The sequence below is a fragment of the Lobosporangium transversale genome, assembly GCF_002105155.1.
Source record: "Lobosporangium transversale strain NRRL 3116 chromosome Unknown BCR41scaffold_65, whole genome shotgun sequence".
In the NCBI taxonomy this organism is placed as follows: Eukaryota; Fungi; Mortierellomycota; class Mortierellomycetes; order Mortierellales; family Mortierellaceae; genus Lobosporangium; species Lobosporangium transversale.
Window position 1 is genome coordinate 42294 of NW_019029043.1, and position 21556 is coordinate 63849.

Below are 21556 nucleotides of genomic sequence, written 5' to 3' on the forward strand. Positions count from 1 at the left end.
ATGAAGTGAAATCAGGTTATTGACATTAATGACATGGAAAAGAGTTCAAAAAAAAAAAAAAAAAGTACAATCCCTCAGGTCGATAAAAATCGGGAGATGCCCTCAAATGCTTTTGAGTCAGCAATTTAAGTAATCTTTTTCCTGCACCGGAGAGCAGCGTCGGTACAGTGTACAGAGACACCGACGTCTTCACTAATAGGAAGATTAATTCAAGACTTTATCCTCTTGAGGAGAGTGGAATGCTTCTAGTACTTTTTGGTGAAAACATCAGCACTATGCTTGATAGTGCATCATCATCGCCTCGAGGGATAACGGTGGATGACCTTGGATGTACAGTACATCATCATAGAATATTCTCATAAATTAAGTATCCGGGCTTTACACGAAAGAGCAATGCCCATTTCTGAAAAGACGTGCCATATTTATACTGTGATTAAACCCCATATATTATTATTAAAAAGTTTTGTGCATCTTCATCGCTTGAGAATAAAAAATTTTAAAATCTTTGCTGCATGTTCGCCGCTTCATAATCAATCTTGGCGTTGAAACAACACTTTCTTCTTCTAGAAGCGTGCCTTACCTGCTATCTGGCACAGGGAACTAAGCGCGACATGGTGCATGATCATACAGGCACCATGCCGCATGTGAAGCACGCGCTCCAAGATAGGCATTTAAAGATAGAGGTGTTTGAGATTAGAACTAAAGCTACGAAATAATTAAGTACACCAGGCCTCCCTCATTCTATCGGCGTCTGGATATTGTAGACTGACATTTGAGTGCTTTTTTACTTTTTCTCACAGAAAGTTTTTTTTTTTTTTGTTTTTTTAATAATGCATTGCACCATATTCATGGCCATGCTGGGGCACGTGGCTCCAGCAGTGCATATTTAATTACAAACAATATAAATTATTTTTGTATGTACAAACAAACTGATTCGCGTCTCCAAAATCATCTCGCGACAGCCAACATCAATTTTACTTTGAAAAAAGGAAAAGAATAAAGAAACCATCATAATGGTCACTCTCTCTTTGCCTGCATCTCTTGCCATTACGCCTGAGAAGTCGGAGGCACTGATTTACGCCTGGGTCGTTTTCAATGGATTACCTGATTTCAGTACCCTTCAACATATAGCCGACAAGGCGGGCCTTCAGTTTGAAGTTGTTCGTTATTGGTTTCATTGCCGCCTAAATCTTGAAGGTATCCAGTATGCTCTTGCGAATACGCAGGCACAGAGCCTCCATATGCCAGCGCTCGATGAATACTATAAGCTGGAGGAGTTTTCCTTAGCATTACAGAGGGACCGAACTCGCCACCAAACTGAACATCACCAACACCACCAACACACAACTGGACAAGCAGAATTATACAAAAATCAATCAAAAAGGCGTACAAAGACAACTCGTCCTTCTCCAGGTTCGAGGAAAGACACACGACGTGCTTCTCACACCCCTTCCATGGCTGAGGAGGTGGTTACTTTATCCAGTGACGATGAACAGATAACACAGACATCTGCAGGGCGCAAGAAGAGGAGGCTCAGTGCAGCAGGGGTCAGTTGCTCATCCTTGGCTCAATACACCGAGGATTTAGAAAATGGCTGGCTTGAAAGTATTTCGACTAATGTGTCTTCTTCAGGGAAAACTAAGAAAACCGAGATCGATCAACAAGGTGCAGATTCAGGGGCCATGATCAGCAGTGCTGGAATTAACTTTCAAAAACCATCCAAGGAGGCAGAGTCACAGATAGTAAAGCGCAAGGCTATTTGTCTAAGTTCATCAGACGAAGAAACAGTGGAGGAACTAGTCTTGGAAGTGGGGCAGGCTCCTTTGAATAGAGTTAATGTCCCTAAAGTGGGTGAGAATGAAAAAGATTTCCCACAACCGAGAAGGCAGCAAGGCGTCAATCAGAATCTAGCAGTGGTGTCCATGGAGAGAAACCAGTTTGCTGATATCAGCGATATGGAAAAAGGAACGAATGAAGATGCGATCCCCCAACTTGATTACAATCAGGAGACACCTTTTGATACTTTTAATCTGACAATACCAAGTAACCCAATTCCTATAGCGGAGAGCAGTGTCATTACAGCACAAAGGGATACCGACACCTTCGCTAATGAGGAGTGTATAATATGGACTGTAACAAACACGTATGATGAAAAGATCAGCAGTATGCTCGACGATACATCTTGGCGACATGAGTTTTCATCGATCAAACCAATGAAGAGACCAAAGAGCACAAGTAATTCTATGGATGGCATCTCCCCTGATGTTGTAATCATTGAAGGTTCGCGGCCAGCAGAAGACTCCGCATCAACTCAAGGCACACTAGTGGTGGACGGTCTTGATTACACACCACCGCCGAATACGATACCACGCATCTCACAAATTAGCTTTCCAGACTTTACGCGAAAGAACAAACACCTGGCATCTAAAGAAGCATATCACGAGCAATCCCGAGGAAGGTCCAGAACTCGACGAGAGAATAAAACACATCGAAGCGCACATTATTCCCGTGGACGGCCTCAAGGTCGATCGCGTAGCCGTGCTGTGCCGTCATCCTATCGATCACATTCACGTATGTCATTACACCATCGCGATAAATCGATTGAACCCGACTCTAACTTGAGAGAGGACCGAGTCGATCAATGGCTTTCGAATTACACGATAAGCCCTGGTATGCGCAAACTTTTTTATTTTTATTTTTATTTTTATTTTTATTTTTATTTTTATTTTTATTTTTTTTTTTATTTTTTTTATTTTTTTTATTTTATTTTTTTTATTTTATTTTTATTTTTATTTTATTATTTTTTATTTTATTTTTTTATTTTTTTATTTTTTTTTCGATTCGAAAGACAATCATTCAAGCTTTGTCTCTTTCTTTCTCTAGATGCGAATGGGTTTGGTAGTATGCAGGAGCATAGGCACGGACGTTCTAGAAGGCGCGCCTCGTATCATGAAGATTCTTTTCAGTCTTATAGTGATGATGATGATACAGGTATGTAGGGCAATCTACATATAAAACTTTAATTCATTCACAAAGGTATTTGCAAGCTCAATTTCATACATGTCTTTGTATTCAGTACAATCTTCAAGGGAGAGGTATTATTTTGAAGACTCACGAAGCCGAGCGCGAACTTCAAGTGGTCGAGAACGTTATTCAGATTATAAGAGATCTAGCAGCATGAAGGATGAAGGTAAGGGATATATATAATTTTATATATTTCGAAGAAGTCCTCATTATTACTGTTGTTACTATTATTGACGGATAACGCATTTGTCATGTCTTTAGTGTATCCTGATACAAATGAGAAGACTAAGCGACGGCGACATTCAACTAAGGCACATCGCAGTCATCGGTCTCGTTCACGCCATCACAGAGTTAAATCGGATAGTGATGAGGAATCCTATACTGACTATTATAAAGATCGTCATCGCGACAGAAGATCTAGAAAAAGTCATCACCGCCGTACCGACTCTGACTCTGATACGGATGATTATGATTCTAGAGAGCATCGCTCCAGAAGCAATAGATATTATCGTGACCATTCAAAGACTCGAGAGGAGATCGAGCCTGAGATTGAAGAGAGCTCACGCAGACGAGGAGACTACTGTTACCCCAGTTCACATAATCGTGCAAACAGCCCAGATAACGCATCCTCTGTAACACGACGAGGCAGAGACAGAGCTCAATCGAGGAAACGCAATGATATCCCTTCCGATGGCAGTCATACAACATACTTAGAAAAACATCATGATGAGCGTGAGAGCCGAAAGTCCAACCGAAGATATTCCAGCCATGATAAGAAAAGCTTCGTAGGACATCGCCCCAGTAACACTACAAAAGATATTGAACAATCTATCACAAATACCCCCGTGGAGGCGCCATCCAAGGTGAAACTGATCGATATTCAAGCACCATCGCAACCGCAAGTGGCTCCTCCATCTATGTTACCAAATGGTGGGAAGCGTCTTTTTGTGGTGTCACAAATTGTGCGTCCCACATGAACGTAAGAGATAATAATGCAAGATATTAATATAAACATAATAGTAATCATAGTTAGCATTATGAAATAGCACTTTACAGAAGTGTACATGTATAAGAATGTACTATTTGACAATGTATTCAAAACAAAAGCAATAAAGTGTTCTGCAGGTCTGAACATGTTCTTCCAACTTGTTTTCCACAATGGATAATCGGGATAATTGAAGGTTTGGCATGATTTGTCAGACAGGACATGTACCAAAAAACAAGAATTACTAATCTGACACTAAGGGGATAAAAAATGCAGAAAGATCTTGTGTGACATTGGACACACGAAGAATGCAAGTGTGAACTTTTTTTTTTTTTTTTTTTTTTTTTTATTGACAATTACCCTTCTCTTTGTTACACACTCTTTCCACTTTTTACACTCTTCTTTTTCACTTCTTCAGTTCTCATCCTCTTTCATTGCAAGCACTTGCTCATTCTTCTCATTTCATTCCATCCATTTCAACTCTTGTGAGGATCAGGGCCAAATCTTTTTCCTCTCCTTTTCTTTCCTTTCCTTTCCTTTCCTTTCCTTCCTTCCTTCTCTGGAAACAACATCATTATAGTCAATTGATCCCATCAGACATTGCGCAATACACGTATCATGGCTTCACCTTTTATTCTTTCACCCATTACAGACAATGAATTAGACAAGGTCCTGCTAGAACATCATCATCGTCAACTAGTCCTTGTCTTCACGACAGCCTGGTGCAAGAACTGCAAGAGATTGTGTTCGTGCAATTATTTTTAATGTTATTTTGTTAACTCCATCGATTCTTCCATGTAATCATATGAGTATAGTTCATCAAGTAGATAAATATCCATGTCTTAACATTCCCCTGATCTTTGTCTGTATACCCTTTTTTTTTAAAAAAAAAAAAAAAAAAAAAAAAATGTTCCATTTAGCAAGTGCAATTGAAAAGATGGCTGAAGACCTACATAAGATTGCAACTTTTGTTCATGTGGATGTGGATGAACTGGTGGTAAGGATGGAATCTATCCTATAGTTTCGAGTTTATCATTTATTTCTTAACTTGTATCCTCTCTCTCTTTCCTCGTCTTCACTTTTTAAATGTTTTGAGAGAAGAAGAGGAGGAAGAAGGAAAGGAAAGAGAAGGAAAGGATAGAAAAGGAGTGGGAAGAGAGAGAAAAAAAAAAAAAAATTCTGACAAATCCATAACCCAAACTTTATTTGTTAAAAGAGAGAGAGGAAATCGCGTGCTTTGTGGGGGATACCACTCAATTTAACAAGTCATCATTACGCCCACGACAGTTGAGCACTGCTTCGCCACCAAAAACGCGTCTTTTTTTATTATCTTTCATTCTCTCTCTCTCTCTCTCTCCTACTCTCCTATCCTTCTGCTCTCCTACTCTGCTGTTCCTTAGCTCACTTGTTGACTGTTTTTTTAATTTATATATTTTTATTATTACTATCATTATTATTATTATTATTATCATTATTATTTCTCAGCAAACAGTCAAAAAGTACAATGTCGAACGTACGCCAACGTTTGCACTTTTTCGAGGACATGTTTTCCAAACCTCCATCACCGCGGCTCAGCTTCCTAAGAAGCCCACGCCTGAGGAGAGTGATGACCAACTGTTGGCTTGGGTCTCCGACACAGTCAAATCATTTGCTCAACATTGGAGTGCATCCTACTCCAAGATCACAGATCACCTTGCGTTTTCACCCACCCCAACAGAGCGCCAGATTACTGAAGGTCTGATCAATGTCGGTTTCAAAAGCGTCATTGGCATGGAATCAAAACAAAACCCTGGAGAATACCTTGCTAAAGAGGGTGATCTCTGGAAAGCTGCTGGGATCGAATTTGTCTCACATCCTATCAAGGTCATTATTTCGTTATTGTTGTTTTCTTTTTCTTTTATTTATAATAATGCCGCTATAGGTTTGGATACCTATGTATGAAAAGAGAACAGATGTATCTAAACGCTTCTGTCTACCCTCCTCCTATTCTTTTTTTTATTTTTTTTTTATTTTTTATTTTTTTACAATGATCAATGTCGACAGAGTGCAGACGAGATCGGTTTTAGTGATTTTGATGAGATTCTTCATCTAGTTGAAACACTGCCAGGCCCGATCTTGATCCATTCCGACATTGGACAAGTGGCAGCCATCATGGTCTTTGTCATGGTCGCCAAGCAGAACGCGAGGAAAGGAACTGAGGTCTCAGAATGGGCCAGAGAACTGGGTTTTGATTTCGAGGGACTTGGTAGAGTGTCTCAAACGATCTGTGCTTGGGTCGATAAATGAGAGCAATGGGGAGGCAGGCTGCGGGAGTAATGATAGTAAGTGTTACTACCGCGCAGGGAAAGAAGGATACAAGGAAGAATATATATCGAAAGTGAAAGAACGATTTGGACTGATGAAGTCCCTGGAATGACCCAAATATCGAAATCAAGGGTGAAAATGTTAATGAAAAGAATGATCAATAAAAAATCGAAATACTGGATACTGTTATTCTATTATTTAATGTCATTAGTTTACTATCATCGCCAAGGTATTGTATATGAATAACATGTTTATATGATACCCTTTACCACCAGAAGAAATTCACTAAATGATCACTTTTTGAAAATAAAACCTCCAAGACCGTCTTCGACTTTTCATCCCCGACAAAGCTTTCACTGTCGCGTTGCAATAACTCTGGAAGATCAATGGTGCATGTGGCTAATCGAGTGAAGGGCAATGGTGCAAAGCCAGCCTTGAGCATCATGTCATGAGTACCATTAGCAGCCTTCTGTAAGTTCTTTTGTAAGCGAGATCCTGGGCTTCCAATCAGACGCACTTGTATGTTTTCCATCCTTGAACAAAAAGAAGGCTCAATCCAATTGCCGGCAGAACAAGAGATGGAAATGAGGTTATATGGAACCAAGAAGAAAGCTGACGAGCTTGAAGAGTGTGTCCGTGAAGGAAGTTCGCTAGTTACTAGCAAACAGGAGCCTCCAGAGTTGGTATACTGGCGCTCGCAGAATGAACACTTGCCCAATTTAGCAAATATGGCACGAAACAACCTAGCAAATCAAATAACCTTTTTACAATTCAAACTCTAAACTATATCACTTGGCAATTCGAACCACTCAAATCACTTGAACAATTCGAGTTATGAAGTGTCCGAATCATTCGAGCCATTCGGTACTCGAAGTAATCGAACGACTCGAATTATCCAGAGATCTGTAACTTAAGGGTGTCATTCGAATCATTCGAACTTACCATGATTCATTTTCGAGTTCGATATGTTCGTTTAGGAGCACTGCATTGGATGACAAGGAAACTGTCCTAAGCAGGGCATTAACTATTACATTTTATCTTCCTCATCCATTGAACCGCCCCAAGGACTCTCTGAAAGAAGCAAAAATGGGAGGCCAAAGATGAATTGGGACGTATTTCTGCGCGCGATGCTTACGTCACGGGCTATACACGTGATATATGACTGCCTAAATCTGCCCAGATTCACAGTTCAACGCGCCCACGTAAGTCGCCATGATACACGAAAGCTCCCTTTTGACAGTCGCAATATACTCGCGCATGCGCATCGTCTGTCTGCTTGTTTTATTTCTACTTTCATTATCCCATCTCTTCTCGTCTTCATTGACATTCTTTTCTATAAACATATAAACCACTTTAAAGACACAGCATGACCTCCCGACTGCCACAGACCAAAGGTGGATTCAATTTTGACAACCATGTCCGGTAAGTTGGATTGTCTCAATTTCCTTTTTTTTTTTTTTTTTTTTTTACATACAGGTTCATAAGACGATTATTAAGGACGCGTCTCCTAACTTTGAAATTGAAATAAAATGGATATAGAAACACCATGTTGGAAGGGAAGGGTCTCGGACTGCCAAAAGCGACCAAGACAGGAACGACCATTGTTGGACTGATTTACAAGGACGGTATTGTTCTCGGTGCCGATACTCGTGCCACAGCCGGACCCATTGTTGCAGACAAGAATTGTGAGAAGATTCATTATCTGGCTCCCAACATGTACTGCTGTGGTGCAGGGACAGCAGCAGACACAGAAATGACCACAGCCTTGATCAGCAGTCAATTGGAGCTTCATCGTTTAAGTACAGGACGTCAAGCTCGCGTTGTTACTGCCATGACAATGTTGAAGCAGATGCTGTTCAAGTAAGTCTTTTTCTTTTCCTTTTCCTTTCTTTTCTTCTCTTCTTCTTCTCTTTTTCTTTCCTTTTCTTTTCCTTTTCTTTTCAACTTTGAAATATCGAAATAATCTCAGAATACATTTCTTAATATCTATCACCTTGTCATTACAATTGCGTATTCTTATTTAGGTACCAAGGACATATTGGAGCTGCTTTGATTCTTGGAGGAGTCGATATCAATGGACCTCACCTTTACACAATCTACCCACATGGAAGTACAGATAAGCTTCCATATGTCACCATGGGCTCTGGATCACTTGCTGCTATGAGTGTTTTTGAAAGCCGTTTCAAGGCTGACATGGACGTACGTACAATTGTTATAGAAATAGAAATAGAAATACATCATATCCACGGTCGTGAATGTTTCACCGTCAATCCTCTTCCTCCCCCCAATGATCTAATGAGATGCCTAATATATACCTCTTTCGTGCACCTGTCTGAACCATTAGCGCGAGGACGCCATTGCTTTAGTGCAGGATGCCATTGAAGCCGGTATTTTCAACGATCTTGGATCTGGATCAAACGTCGATGTTGTCGTGATTACCAAGGAGAATGTCGAAGTCCTCCGAAATTATGCTAGACCTAATGAGCGTGGAGTTAAGGAAGCAAGGTATGCAACAATTTTTTTCTCACTCTAATGCTTGAGTTGGAGGATATAATATTTTATGCTTCAAGAGCGCGATTATAGTTAATGTTGTATTGCTTTATTGCTATCTTTCTGACTATCTTGTCATATCACGGGCCTAATAGCTACATGTTTCCTCAGGGAACAACACAGGTGCTCAAGTCGTCAATCCGTGATCTTGTGGATATCAAGGAGACAGTTCAGCCTGTCACAACGGAAGCTATGGATATTTGAGTCCTGTCAGCTCATCGTCAATAAAAGAAATGTATTAAAGTAATAAAATAGTAAATTGGTGGGGCAATAGCCCTTGGTCTTAGTCTTGTGGCTCTTTTTCATCTCAATAACAGGTGATGGGTACCGTTAGCAATCCCTAGTAGGGCATGGAATTTTAGAATTCTGTTTAAGACGATCTTACTGAAAAAGATACCGGCACCAAGCCACATGCCTTTTCTGTGTCTGGCCTTGTTTCCGTTCTGTGGATACGGTCCCCCTCAATATAGCTTCATTGGTTACTGTCATTGCATTGCCCACCATGGACCTGCTTGCTGTCAATGTTAACGACATGAGCATTATGAATGGCCTTGTGGGCATCATCATTGTTACAAACTCGAGTCGAGGTCATCATTTCGTCTACAAATACCCACCCGAGGTGCAGTCGAGCTCCAATACCACCGACTCGTCGCGCCGTGAGCAGGGGACGATGGGAAAGACATCCACAGGCGACTTTCAAGTGGCATCCAAGGTACTCGGATACGACATTCAGTTCCTTGCCAATCTGCTTTCACCTAGGCAAGCTCTTTGTGATAAACGGTTCCAATTGACTGTGGACGATTTGACATTTATTGGACACCCAGTCTCCCTCACTGGGCCGGAGTTCCGGGAAAGGCGCGACTATTGGAAATGGAAAGCCTCTCGTTCGCCAAAACATCGCGTGAAACGAGGATGGGTTGTTGGCGGAGCAGCACCACTTATAGATGATTCTGATTCTGATTCTGATGGATATGAATGGGATTCACACGACGATTCAGACTCTCACCGAGGATCGGTTAGTGGCAAGAGCACAAAGGAGTTGATCAGACGCGGTTCCAAGGAAGAATCGGATATCCCAATGCTCACAGCTACTAGGTCGTTCACAGATCCTGTAGGATGGCGACAACAACGATTCAGGAGTCAGACCTATGCATCAAACCCTGTATCACCAGCACCGAGCGATAGTCCAGTTTCAGGGCAAACTCCAGGACAGCAGACACTCTCCATAGCCCACCAGTTCGGTTTTGGGTCTTCTCTATTGCATCACCCTGTCTCCATGCCACAGACACCAACAGGTGGAATCTATGGGAACTTTGGATCCCAACTTGGAATTCCCCCACCTATCCAAATCACCCAGGGTTCGGCCTCAAGTCTGTTTCCACAAATTATATCGACACCTTCAACGCATATTCAACAAATGTCATTTTTCCATGTTGTTTTTGTACTCAAACCAACAGAACTGCAGCTTAACTGTGTAGCAGATCGAGTCTACAAAAACATCGCCTGTAAACTGACGGCGGCTTTGCGATATGAGGAATTGAACGGCCAGTATGTTAGTCTCGAGGCATCAAAAATCTTGAGTATCAGAGAAGAGGCAGCTCAAGCAGGTGTGTAAATAATTATGGCCATTCGGCATATTCTTGTATAAAAAGTTCAATTGCTTTTTATTCCCCCCCTCCTTGACTATTAATGTTTTTGGGATAAACAGATAAACAAATCACTAACCTTTCCTCTCATTTCCATCCTTCTGTCCTCATTAAAAAAAGGATTAAGTCTTGAGAGTTTTCATGAGCAAGTTCTAGAAGAATCTTCATTGGCTCGAGCTGTTCGATCTATTTACGACTGTATAGTTGCAGATAAAATGTGTCATGTGGTCTTGAACGACTCTATCGACGTTTCACTACAGATACCTCATCTAGAGCCTTCGCCTCGGAGCAGTTCTTATGTCACTCGACGGATTCAAAACAACTTGACAAATGATAGCCCTACGGGCAACGGTTCTAATGGTCATATCAACTCATACCATAGCGGAAAGAATCCTGGATCTCAACACGCGTTGATGACACCGATGGTTGCGCCATACGGAAGCGGCATTAGTAGTTTAGGGTTTATAATGGATGATTATGAAAGAGGGACCGCATATGAATACGAAAACTTCCCAGTCTTGTTACCTTACCACACTCTGTTGCTGCTCGAAGATCCCGAAGAGATCCTCAAGGACATTCCTCTTGATGCCAATCCGACGCTTGTCAAGCTCGTACAGATCCTTGTTCCATATCAATGGTATCACAATAGAACAGAGGAATGCAATGTCAATGGGCTTTATTATTTCTACTCTTTATTAACTCTGATCTGAACGTCTTTTTTTTTTTTTTTTTTTTTTTCCTGTATATTTTGGTTGCTAAATTTTATCGATAGCCTTGATGAACTACAATATATACTGGATTGCTCAATGGCGCAAATTTATAGATTGGCTTCACACTTGATTTACTGGAGGAAAGCCAAGCTGATCGACCAGATTCGAGTTACTAATGTCTACGTTGTAGCACCGCAGGCCGGCATCAACGAGTAAGCCTTGGTGACATTTTTATTATTATTATTATCAATATTATTATTTTTTAAAAAAAAAAAAAAAAAAAAAATGAATGAACGGGCTATAGAACTCAAAAACCACCTTCTCTTTTAATGCTATGGTTTTTTTTTTTTTTTTTTCTTTAGAGCACTCGTTACGGACTTTTCACAACACTATCCGACAGTCTCTCTTCCTAATATCCTTCATGAACTCTCCACACCCAAAGCTTATAAAGCTCATATACCCGGAGCAGGTAAAGACAAGGAAGTCCAAACAACTTACCTTGATGTTTTGACCTATTTGCTCCGTAAGGACCTAATAGTGCAATTACACACATACATTTTAATCATCGTTCCTGAATACATCAAGCTTGGATGCACCGCAGCAGAATATGAGCATATGATGAATGAAGACAACAGCGGTGCTCTTACTCCAACTCTTGAATCACCCACTGTGGCCATGGCCGTACAAGCAGGAAGTGCCAAGTCTGCAGATTTTGTACACTCATCCATGATACAGCATCATCAACAACAACAGCAGCATCAGCAGCATCAGCAGATGTTTCAGAAACAACAGACAATGCCCTCTCAAACGTACCGATACCATAATCGATCTTCTACAGGCCCAGGAGCACATGGACAACAGCCAGGTGCTGGAGTCAGCTCTAGTTTTAAATCCAATATGAGCATACCATACGGGAAGCTGATGGGTAAAAAGCAGGATGCGAGCTCGATCTTACCAAATCCGGGACAAGCCTCAGAAATGGAGCGGGAGTGGGTCCTCCGGATGTGTGAGAATCAACCGCAGAGTGTTACTGAGTTATTTATGAGGTAATGATTGAGTTACGTATTGTAAAGGAAAATAGAAAGTCGTTATTGATCTTTTTCTTTTCTTTCCTTTTTTTTTAAAAAAAAAACCCCCCCAGGTTGATCCACTATTTTGACGGACAGCATCATGTCGAAGAAATTTTATTCCGCGAGCAAATCATGGCTAAAGACCTAAAGACAGTTTTGACGGCGTTTCGCGAGTTTTTGATTTTGACGTGGGCATAGATTATAGATTGACTGGGATTGATTATAATAATATATAATAAGCTTAAAATGTTCTTTTTTTTTGTTGGTTGATGCATGAATACAAGGAATAGCAGCAATATCAGCAAGAACCTCACGGCGGGTTTCCTCGCCAGCTCATCATTAGTATATGTAGCATATGACATTATACTCACAGAATGCGCGTCTTATTGCCGTGATTTAGGTTAAATAGGGTCGATGCAGCACCGCCCAATTATCCCTTTTTAAACCATTCACCCAAATGGATGATATGGGGGAGGGGGGATTATCTTTTAATCCTTTGTTCGTCTTTTCCATTTTTTCTCCTCTTGAAGATGGCTAGGTTTGGTAGTCTAATCAAAGTGAAGGGGGTTATGTTACTCAAATAAAGCGGCGCATTTGTTTTTGGCCGATTGTCTAACATTACGCAGCAGCAAATCAGGGTTTGTGTTGCAATGGATAGTCGCGTCCATTCACTGAAAGTAGGAAAAAAAATAAAGTTTAAGGAAACTGCACTGCCCAAACCAAATGCCAAGGGATTAATGTGTAAAAAGGAACGGCGTTGCTCTTAGGTCAAACTTAACACCTTTGCACAGCAAGCTTAGACCTCTAATTAGGGTTTCTCTTTTTTCTCATGAGCATCCAAGAGAATCAATAGTCAGACATGTTACATGTAGGGCAAATAATCAGGCATATTTTCCGCGCTCTTTACTTTACAATGATGCGCTCCAGTTTTTTTTTTTTTTTTTTTTTTTTTGTATAAAAGCATGACCCTCTAATAGCAGCTGAAATCTTTTTCTTTTTAATCATTATTCCAATCTTATTGATCTCTCCACTCAATTTAAAAAAAAACCTCCTTCGCAACAACAGCAACAATGCGCTTCACACTTTCTGCTCTTTCGATCATTGCCACATTGGCTATAGTCGCCATCGCAGCCCCCGTTCCTGCTCCGCTTGATGGCTCTACTGACCCAAGCAGCTGGCAGGGGGCGGCTGCTTCTGTCGAGCCCACCAAGGAGGACATTCGCTGGTTCGCCGATTCTAATGCCGTTGAGCCCACCAAGGAGGATCCCCGCTGGTCACCCGCCCCCAACACTGTCGAACCTACCAAGGAGGATCCTCGCTGGTGAGGTAAAGCCCTTACCAATTCATCCTATTTCCTAATCAAGCCAATCCCGATAATATGGTTGCGCTGGGGCTTGAATCCCAAAGAGGCATAAAGAAATTTTGAGGCAAGAAGAGTTTTATAGATATTACAGAGACCAAGCCCCTTTCCCTTTCCATCCTCCCTTTATGCAGAACCCGAAATAAAATAAATTATGAATATTGTTGTAATCATGGTGCTTTTTACACTTTCATGAAGCTTTTATTCCAACTAGAAGAGTTGTCATGGATGATAGCTCTATTACTTTGTTATTTTATTTTTTATGTCCTATCCTTTGTCTCTATAGTTATCATCCTATATCCTTTCTAAAAAAAAAAAAAAAAAAAAAAAAAAAAAGGAAAAGAAAGAACAAAACTCTAAGACCTCCAAAGATGGCTGGGCAGAGTGGAGCTTTCAAAGATGGCAGGGGCTAATATCTCATCACTCACACATGTATATGGTGACTCGTAAGACTGTAGCAGAAATCCCCATGATGGCTGCTGTTGTCGCTGCCGCTGTGGTTCATGTTGGACCTGCTGCTTATTCTGCTGATGCTCCTGCTGTCTCTGTTGCTTCTGTTGCTTCTGTTGCTGCTGCTTCAATGAATGTTTTTTATCAATTGCTTTTTCCAAAGATTGATTATTACCATGGCTCAAGTGTGAATTAAAGTCATTGATTTGATATATATTATAACCATCTACTCGTATATCAGAATTCCTATCCCGAAGTCGGTGGTATTTCAATGATTTCCAGTTTTGCTTGCCACTCAACTTCCGAGACCCATCTCGTCGCTTGCCGCGATTGTAGCGAGAGTAAGAGTGGCAATAGTAGCCGTAATAGTAATTGTAGCGATAGTGATACGGGTAGTTACTCTTACTCGTCTTGTCTCCATGGGCGCTTTTGATGTAAAAATGATGCCTGTGGTGACGGTAGCAATCCTTGTAACCTTCCTGAAGCCGTCTCAATGAAGATGTAGCGCGGTATACGTTGCTTAAAGAACCCTTCAGAACATTGTTCTTGGAGTGGTAGGACCTAGTAATAGCCCGTGCAGGGGCTAAAGAACTTAGACCTTTACAGAATGCTTCCTTGGATTCGAAGTTAGTCATAGGAGTAGTGGTATCATCCTTTTGCACAGCGTCCTGGAATTCTAGGGCTAGAGAACATGACGAAGGGTATATGGGTAATGAAGAAAATGAACCGAAGCGGATCGAACTCGGTACTCGAGCGGCAGCAGCAGTGACTGAATCGAGCCCAGATGTATAAAGAGGACAGGGGCTTGAAGTCAAGACATCCTTGGGGAACTCGACGACCGTTTCTTTAATCATTAATGGTGGTGGCGCCGAGATTGGCGGGACAATACACTTGCAATGGTCTCCAAAGTAACCAACCGTCGGGTTGGATCCAGTTGTGAGAGATGGGTGACTTAAGGTCTTCCATGCTCTTGCCAAAGCAAGAGACCATCTTACATCACCATTTACTACCGACTTTACAATATACTGATACCAGTTATGCTCTTCCGGGTTCTTTGTCTCATACTGTTGTTTGGCTTGAGGTTGCTGCCTCTCTAGATCCTTAAAAGCCTCTTTGGTGTTGTGAAAGTGGTCTTTACGAGTCCTAAAGTTCATGTCGAACGCTGTTGCGGTTATGTCATGAAAACCAACAAACCTTGGATCTTTTGCATGGGTTTGATCCTGTGAAATCATTGTCTTTTCCATTGCTATACACATTCCACGATCACTTCTCATACTATCAAAGCCAGAAGGCCAACCTTTGACTGTCTCCGTTGGAGGTGACAAGGTCCTTTCCAAAGAATAGTTGCTTAATCGACATCGACACTGATTACATACACGTGGCGGAGCCCCCAACGGACGATGACTGCTCTTATCTTCTGTTTGCGCTGGATAAAGTGATAGTGATGATAACAATGATGTTGATGTTGATGATAATGATGATAATGATGATGCTGGAACTGGTACTAATGGTAAGAGAGATGTTGATGCTGATGTTGAGGAAGACTTGCGATGGTGCACTCGTCGGCGGCAATAGCATAGTATGAGTACACCAATACCTATGACTACCAGGGCGATACCGCTTATGATCACAATCATAGCAGTACCCCTATGATCGCTTGCACTCGGCTCCTTACTGTCATCTATTAGTTGCACTACACGGTGGGTGCCTTGAGGAAACATACTGGTAATGGTATTCGTCGCCGTTATTGGATCCATGAAAGACGTCAATTTGGAATGTAATGAATGTGGTTGAGAAAATGGTAGTTCTGCCATATTCGACGTCTGAGTTATTGGAGGTACCCCAGCGGCCATTATTGAATGATCTGCTAATTTGACGAAAGCCTGGGTTGGAGATGGTAAAGATCGGCGGCGCTGTGAAGAAGAGGGTGGAGCAGGAAATGCCAGGTTCATTGGTGCAGCGGATGGAAATAGTTGTAGGTAGACAGTCTGGTGATACGCAGGTAAAGGAATAACGGAGGCAATAGAGAGGAATGGACGCCATGTCATATCAACAGCACCACAGTAACTTTTGGTTTGAGAAGGATGTTCGTGATTATGTTTACAATCACTACTCTTAGTGTGGTCGTGTAGCAACATGGTATAGAAGGATTTGAAGCACAACTGAAGCGGAATGGAAAGGTAACTCCGAAATACTACAACTAGTATAGCTAGCAAGGTGGGTGTAAGGGTGGGAAAGAGAGGGTGTTTAAGATATCCTCATAGTATTTATATGTAGAGGTCCAAACAATGAGGCTACAGCATAGCCCCTTCCTTTCACCAACAAATAATGCATTTGAAATGAGTGTGGTCTCCAAAAACAAACAGACTTCAGAAAATAGAAAGCCGAGAGAAAAGAAGCTGGCATGCATGCACTCATGAAACAGTAAAGTTGAGACTTATTGTTCTCTACGAAGAATGGGGACATGAATGTGTTTACAAGCGTGTTGGTACGACATTATCTATAAAAATACAAAATATGGGCCCTGCATGTTGTTTGTTTATTAAAAGCAAAAAAGAAATTTATAGCCTCCATTGGTCTTGATCACAAGGGAGTGATATTCTCTGCCTAGTCAATCTTTACTGCAGAATAAATGCGTCGAACAAACCAGTAGGTGCTAATAAAACCGGTCGCTCCCGTCAGGAGTGCATAGACAATACAGATCATCAAACTGTTTGTGAAGTAGATCAAGCCAGGCACAAAATGATGGATTGACAATTGTTTGGTGAAGTAAACCAAGCTATACAAGAAAATGTAAACTGCAGAGAACGCAGGCACAAAGAAGCTTCTCCACCACCAGTTATAGTCCTGTAGAATAACGAAAAGGAAAAATAAGTAGTTAGTACGGGCATTGTCGAAGATGAAAATAAAAATAAAAATAGATAATAAAAAAGGACCATACCTCATCACAGAGCTGAAAGTAGGTGACAATGATAGAGATCTCCACGCAGGTGATCAACAGGATCACAAAAACAAGGCTCAGGAATCCAAACATGTAGTAGTATTGGTCTTCCCAGATCGACTTTAGCATATAAAATAGCTCGATGAAAATGACTGCAAACGGCAGCAATCCCCCAAGTGCGATTCTGGTGTCCAAAAAAAAAAAAAAAAAAAAAAAGTAGGTTAATAGAATGCCTTATGCACAACAAGTATTAAAACACAAAAGCTATATCGTATTTGTAAAGATGGTAAACAGTCTTACGTGAAGCGAGGACGCATATACCAGATAGGCTCAGGAATCTGTCGTGGGATCTGATTTGTACGTCCAGGATGATCGATGACTGCCTTGCGCTGGCCAAAAAAGGCGCCAATCAAAGATAGAGGAAGTGAAATGCCAAACCACATCACTACCAATGCAAAGAAAGTCCCAAAGGGAATAGCGTTGGAAGAGTTCTTGGACCACACAAATAGGTTGAGTAAGAAGACAATGGTCATTAAGAATCCGGGGACAAGCGTGGAGGTAATAATGGCATTCTTTGTCCATGAGATGCCCCTAAAGACCTTGTATAATCGTGCAGAATAATAGCCCGCAAATGCTCTATAAGTTATAAGCGATATTTGGTTAATAAAGTTTGCCAATGAACACTATACTGTTATTCCGACCAAATATAACGCGTTTAACCCTTACCCAGCAAAAACAAAGAAGAATAGTCCAAAGGAGACGAAGCCACCTCTATAGGATGGATTGAGAATTCCAAGGAGAGCGAAAACTAGTCAAACGGAAAACAAGTTAATAAAAATATTAGAGCGTGCAAATAAAAGTTAATATGAATGATCTGTTACGTTGAAAGAGTGGTTCAGCTAGCCTTAACACAAGAACGTACTGATGATAGAAATTGCCATAACAAGAATTTGAACACCAGACCCGATGACAGCGCATAGCAAGGAAGAATATTTTGGGGTCCTAAATACATCTCCATGAACCAACTTCCAGCCTGCACCCTCGTCTTGTTCGTCCTTCATCTCTTCCTCGCTGTAGATCGCAATATCCTTCTTTAGCGTACGCATAATAATGAGACTGACCAATCCTGTCAGGAACAGCATTATTACAATCGAATTGACAATCGAATACCAATGCACTTGGACGTCAGTGCTGACAAGATAGAGATTCCAGCGGTTCTTCCAGGTGATTTCTTTATCCTCAATCCATTGAACCGAGTATGTGTACTGAATGTCGACCTCCTTATCCGAGACTGTCTGAAAAGCTCCCACCTTCAAAGGATCTTCGGGACATAGATCGCTATCTCCTTGATCAATACTATATAGCATAGAATGCAACATCATCTTTGTATTTAGCCAGTTCCCTCTGTTAGATGAATTTAATAGAACCCAGGTTAGGAGAAACCATTATTCTTACGAGTAGGGTGAGACCTCAAAGCCAACAATCAGTTTTCCATTCGATGGTCCCTGCTGATTTTGGTACAAGATACGGATTGTGACATGGTTGTGGATGTTACTGTTTGACTAGCAGCAATAAGCGCATCAGTATTGGGGTTAGAAAATTTTCCAGACTGAAGATTACAATGTCATCGATTCACGACATCCATTCCTATTTTATTTTTTTTTTATCTGGGTTTCTTACCCATTTGACTTTGCCCAGAGGAAATCCAGCCCTATATCTCCACTGTTTGTTGGCTTGACCGTCTCCCAAATTGTATCGCGTTGCGCCGGGCAAGTTATCCACAATCCTATAACGAATAGTAATGTAAAAATTATCGTATCAGCTATATATCTATTTATATGTACATATATATATATAATGAAATTAAAACTAACCACTCCACGTTGTAATCGTTGGCAATAAAGTCCCTTGCGAGTGCAGCATCTTCGGCAGAAACGCGCTTTGTACAGAGGATTTTGCACTTGATGTCTTGACCTACAATCAGCTATTAAGAATTAAGAATGACATTAGCAACATTACACACGATAAAACGATAGGCCCAAAATAGGATGTAGTGAGTGAGGTCTGTGTGGCAAGGATAAATTTAGACTTTTTCTTCCATTGAAAAAAAATAAAATAAAATAAAACAAAATAAAATAAAACAAAATAAAATAACTCAATGAACAAAAAGCATCGGTAAAAAAGAGACGACTTTCTCTCTCCACAAAGAGTCAGTTGCCCTCCCTTCTCCTTTCCCTTCCTTTTTTCCTCTTTCTCTTTCCTATTCTTCGCTTAACAGATGTTCCGCGATCTCTTTTTCTAAAAGCGATAAACTAGAATACAGAAAGAAAGAGAAAAAGTAGAATAAAGAAATAATCATATAGCCCTATTTGTTTTTTTATCTGCTTACCTCATAGTCAGATGTCGAGATGCGATCCCCTCTTAGAACTTCACCCAGGTTGAGCCACGCTTTTTTTGCATTCTTTGGTGGAGCACAAACAAAGGGCAGATCTGCATAAGCATATGGTAAAGGTGACTTTTCTGAAAAAATCTTGTTCACATAAAGTGGAACTGAGTCTCCTTCTCGAAAGACTGTTGGGCTAAGGCCTGGAATATAAAATGCTGATGTGGTTGAAGGCAAGGAGGAGATGGCAGCAAAGAATGTAGCCAAGACTGCCATGGTACCGGCACGAAATGACACCATGACTCTTGTTTAGATTATGTTATATTGTGCGGTGTTTTTTTTGTAGGTCTTCAAAATGTTTTGATAAAATCTTCAGAAGTGAGATGCACGGAGATTTTTTAAAAAATGTCAAGAGGTCATGGAATGATGGTGATGAGGAAAAAAAAAAAAAGATTAGACCCTTTTCAAACTCTACAGATGTAGCAAACTGAATAAAAGACCGACCCCTTAAAAGGAGTTTCAAGCGAGGAGAGGGAGGTTTTTCTTTTTACTGCAGTTCTAGTAACCGAAAGTCTTCTAAAAATCGGAACCGCTTCCCAATCTGTTGAGACATCTTCTTCATGTTATCTCTATAAAACTTTTGGCTATACCCGATCGTAAGTGTTTGCAGAAATGGTCGTTCTTGGGACCAATCGACATTGGTAATTGGTGCATCGGGTTGTGGAAGTGGTACGTCTGGATCTCGACCCAAGCCCTGGAATACTGTGAAGTCGTCCAACTGGGCTGCAATTGTCAGATCAACCAGCCGTGGCATCTGCTTCAATGTGAGGTTCAGCGCCAATAATGCGTCCTTGTCCAAGTCTTCCACACATACTATCTGCCGCAAGTGCAGTGCCCTTAATGACTTCAAAAACGGTAGTTCCGATCGTTGTGTATCATGATTCCAAAAGCTCGATATCAGATCAGGACCACACCATATATCCAGGGACTCTAGCCTTGAGTAGCATTGGTACTTTAGTATATTCTTCAGGCCTTCTTCTGTCACCTTGCGAGGATTGATGTCCAGAAAAAGCCTTTTTAGATGTCTGCCTTGACGTGTCCAGTCCTCTGAAATCTCTAGTAGTTGTTGGTAACTCATTTTCAACCCAAAGCCCGCTAACTCCAACGTCTCTATACTAGGTAATTGACGTAGAAATTCACACAAGTGGGCTTGATCAGCGTGCGACCGATTGTTGGTGCATCTCATGCTGAATCGCTTCAAACTCTTACACAACTGATATTGATTCCCTGTTTCAGCTCCATTTCGTATAAGTCCATTATTCTGTCCATCCTCGCTGCTATCGTCGATATTATCAAGCTTAAAAGCGTCATCTCTGACAACCATCTCAAGATTCTTCAAGTTTGGGAACTTTCTCAACAGTCGAATACGCCCGATACCAGTGACATCACACTGTAACAAGCTAAGCGTGACAATATTGGGAAAGGACTTTGTAGTAGCATGAAATTCATTTGTCTCCTCCAGCAGTTGAGGCACATCCATTATCTTGATGTTTTTCAGAGATAGCATCGACAAAGAAGAGCAAGTGCTGAGTATGGACCTGAAACAGGACCATGGCAAGGACTGTGTATCATCCAACCCTGTATCACCAATTTCTAGACACAGTATCTGGATATGAACAACAGCCTTGGATCCCAGCAAAGCATCTACCATTGACTCGACCGCGACAAACCCATCGGACTTAATAGCAAGGCGACGCAGATGTAAAGGACAGAGATCCAATATCTCATTCAAAAAGAAGACATCTAGGCCAAAGTCATTGATCTCGAGCGAATTGATTCGATTGCAACGTTGAAACAGATCAGCTATCATCGGGGATACACTATCCAGTGCATCCAGCCTGATAGACGTAACGAGTTCTGCGGGGAACGTGGAGTCTGCTATAAGGTCTGGGGATGTACGATTGTTGAGAGGAAGGACGATGCGCATATGGGGTTCACAGGCCATGTGGACGCGTTTGGAAACTAGACGCAGACGGCGCAGTTGCCGTGGTCGAAGGTATACAGTGATTCCTGCCCATAACTCTGCAATGGAGAGAACTTGCTCCAATGAACTTTTAGTTGATGAGTCACTGT

General features: G+C 41.3%; 8 protein-coding genes across 8 annotated transcripts; 5 read left to right on the forward strand and 3 right to left on the reverse strand.

Annotated features, from left to right (window-relative positions):
• Positions 1-943: 943 nt before the first annotated feature.
• On the forward strand, positions 944-4147 carry BCR41DRAFT_426330 (hypothetical protein). The gene is made up of 4 exons (XM_022030718.1): positions 944-2670; positions 2884-2991; positions 3077-3190; positions 3286-4147. The coding sequence occupies exons 1-4, from the start codon at positions 1014-1016 to the stop codon at positions 3999-4001; spliced, it is 2595 nt and encodes an 864-aa protein (XP_021875987.1). The 5' UTR covers positions 944-1013; the 3' UTR covers positions 4002-4147.
• Positions 4148-4916: 769 nt separating this feature from the next.
• On the forward strand, positions 4917-6295 carry BCR41DRAFT_375328 (hypothetical protein; the record flags this gene model as incomplete). The annotated part of the gene is made up of 3 exons (XM_022026938.1): positions 4917-5006; positions 5495-5872; positions 6053-6295. 3 exons carry the CDS (start codon positions 4917-4919, stop codon positions 6293-6295), a joined length of 711 nt encoding a protein of 236 aa, XP_021875988.1.
• A 1248-nt stretch (positions 6296-7543) lies between these two features.
• BCR41DRAFT_328968 (proteasome subunit beta type-7) lies at positions 7544-9139 on the forward strand. The gene is made up of 5 exons (XM_022021716.1): positions 7544-7735; positions 7853-8173; positions 8338-8512; positions 8658-8818; positions 8959-9139. The coding sequence occupies exons 1-5, from the start codon at positions 7680-7682 to the stop codon at positions 9065-9067; spliced, it is 822 nt and encodes a 273-aa protein (XP_021875989.1). The 5' UTR covers positions 7544-7679; the 3' UTR covers positions 9068-9139.
• Positions 9140-9183: 44 nt separating this feature from the next.
• BCR41DRAFT_390340 (nitrogen permease regulator of amino acid transport activity 3-domain-containing protein) lies at positions 9184-12504 on the forward strand. Its single transcript, XM_022028208.1, has 5 exons — positions 9184-10470; positions 10630-11146; positions 11282-11431; positions 11582-12265; positions 12361-12504. The coding sequence occupies exons 1-5, from the start codon at positions 9366-9368 to the stop codon at positions 12485-12487; spliced, it is 2583 nt and encodes an 860-aa protein (XP_021875990.1). The 5' UTR covers positions 9184-9365; the 3' UTR covers positions 12488-12504.
• A 760-nt stretch (positions 12505-13264) lies between these two features.
• On the forward strand, positions 13265-13816 carry BCR41DRAFT_363698 (hypothetical protein). The gene has a single exon (XM_022025925.1). It carries the CDS (start codon positions 13360-13362, stop codon positions 13612-13614), a length of 255 nt encoding a protein of 84 aa, XP_021875991.1. The 5' UTR covers positions 13265-13359; the 3' UTR covers positions 13615-13816.
• Positions 13817-14005: 189 nt separating this feature from the next.
• BCR41DRAFT_401600 (hypothetical protein) lies at positions 14006-16237 on the reverse strand (the record flags this gene model as incomplete). The annotated part of the gene is made up of 1 exon (XM_022029231.1): positions 14006-16237. One exon carries the CDS (start codon positions 16235-16237, stop codon positions 14006-14008), a length of 2232 nt encoding a protein of 743 aa, XP_021875992.1.
• Positions 16238-16706: 469 nt separating this feature from the next.
• BCR41DRAFT_313915 (transmembrane 9 superfamily member 4) lies at positions 16707-19699 on the reverse strand (the record flags this gene model as incomplete). Its single annotated transcript, XM_022021162.1, has 9 exons — positions 16707-16946; positions 17041-17224; positions 17341-17676; positions 17767-17848; positions 17963-18444; positions 18496-18602; positions 18730-18826; positions 18915-19024; positions 19430-19699. 9 exons carry the CDS (start codon positions 19697-19699, stop codon positions 16707-16709), a joined length of 1908 nt encoding a protein of 635 aa, XP_021875993.1.
• Positions 19700-19970: 271 nt separating this feature from the next.
• BCR41DRAFT_375333 (hypothetical protein) lies at positions 19971-21428 on the reverse strand (the record flags this gene model as incomplete). Its single annotated transcript, XM_022026939.1, has 1 exon — positions 19971-21428. One exon carries the CDS (start codon positions 21426-21428, stop codon positions 19971-19973), a length of 1458 nt encoding a protein of 485 aa, XP_021875994.1.
• Between the last annotated feature and the right edge of the window lie 128 nt (positions 21429-21556).

Excerpts from the sequence above, each read along its gene's own strand:
- BCR41DRAFT_363698 (XM_022025925.1), top strand. The coding sequence starts at position 13,360 with ATGCGCTTCACACTTTCTGCTCTTTCGATCATTGCCACATTGGCTATA.
- BCR41DRAFT_328968 (XM_022021716.1), top strand. The coding sequence starts at position 7,680 with ATGACCTCCCGACTGCCACAGACCAAAGGTGGATTCAATTTTGACAAC. Across the intron at positions 7,736-7,852 it reads AATTTTGACAACCATGTCCG|AAACACCATGTTGGAAGGGA; the intron begins GTAAGTTGGATT and ends AAATGGATATAG. Across the intron at positions 8,513-8,657 it reads GTTTCAAGGCTGACATGGAC|CGCGAGGACGCCATTGCTTT; the intron begins GTACGTACAATT and ends CTGAACCATTAG.
- BCR41DRAFT_426330 (XM_022030718.1), top strand. The coding sequence starts at position 1,014 with ATGGTCACTCTCTCTTTGCCTGCATCTCTTGCCATTACGCCTGAGAAG. Across the intron at positions 2,671-2,883 it reads GAATTACACGATAAGCCCTG|ATGCGAATGGGTTTGGTAGT; the intron begins GTATGCGCAAAC and ends TTCTTTCTCTAG. Across the intron at positions 2,992-3,076 it reads TAGTGATGATGATGATACAG|TACAATCTTCAAGGGAGAGG; the intron begins GTATGTAGGGCA and ends CTTTGTATTCAG.
- BCR41DRAFT_390340 (XM_022028208.1), top strand. The coding sequence starts at position 9,366 with ATGGACCTGCTTGCTGTCAATGTTAACGACATGAGCATTATGAATGGC. Across the intron at positions 11,147-11,281 it reads ATCCTTGTTCCATATCAATG|CCTTGATGAACTACAATATA; the intron begins GTATCACAATAG and ends TTTTATCGATAG. Across the intron at positions 11,432-11,581 it reads CCGCAGGCCGGCATCAACGA|AGCACTCGTTACGGACTTTT; the intron begins GTAAGCCTTGGT and ends TTTTTTCTTTAG.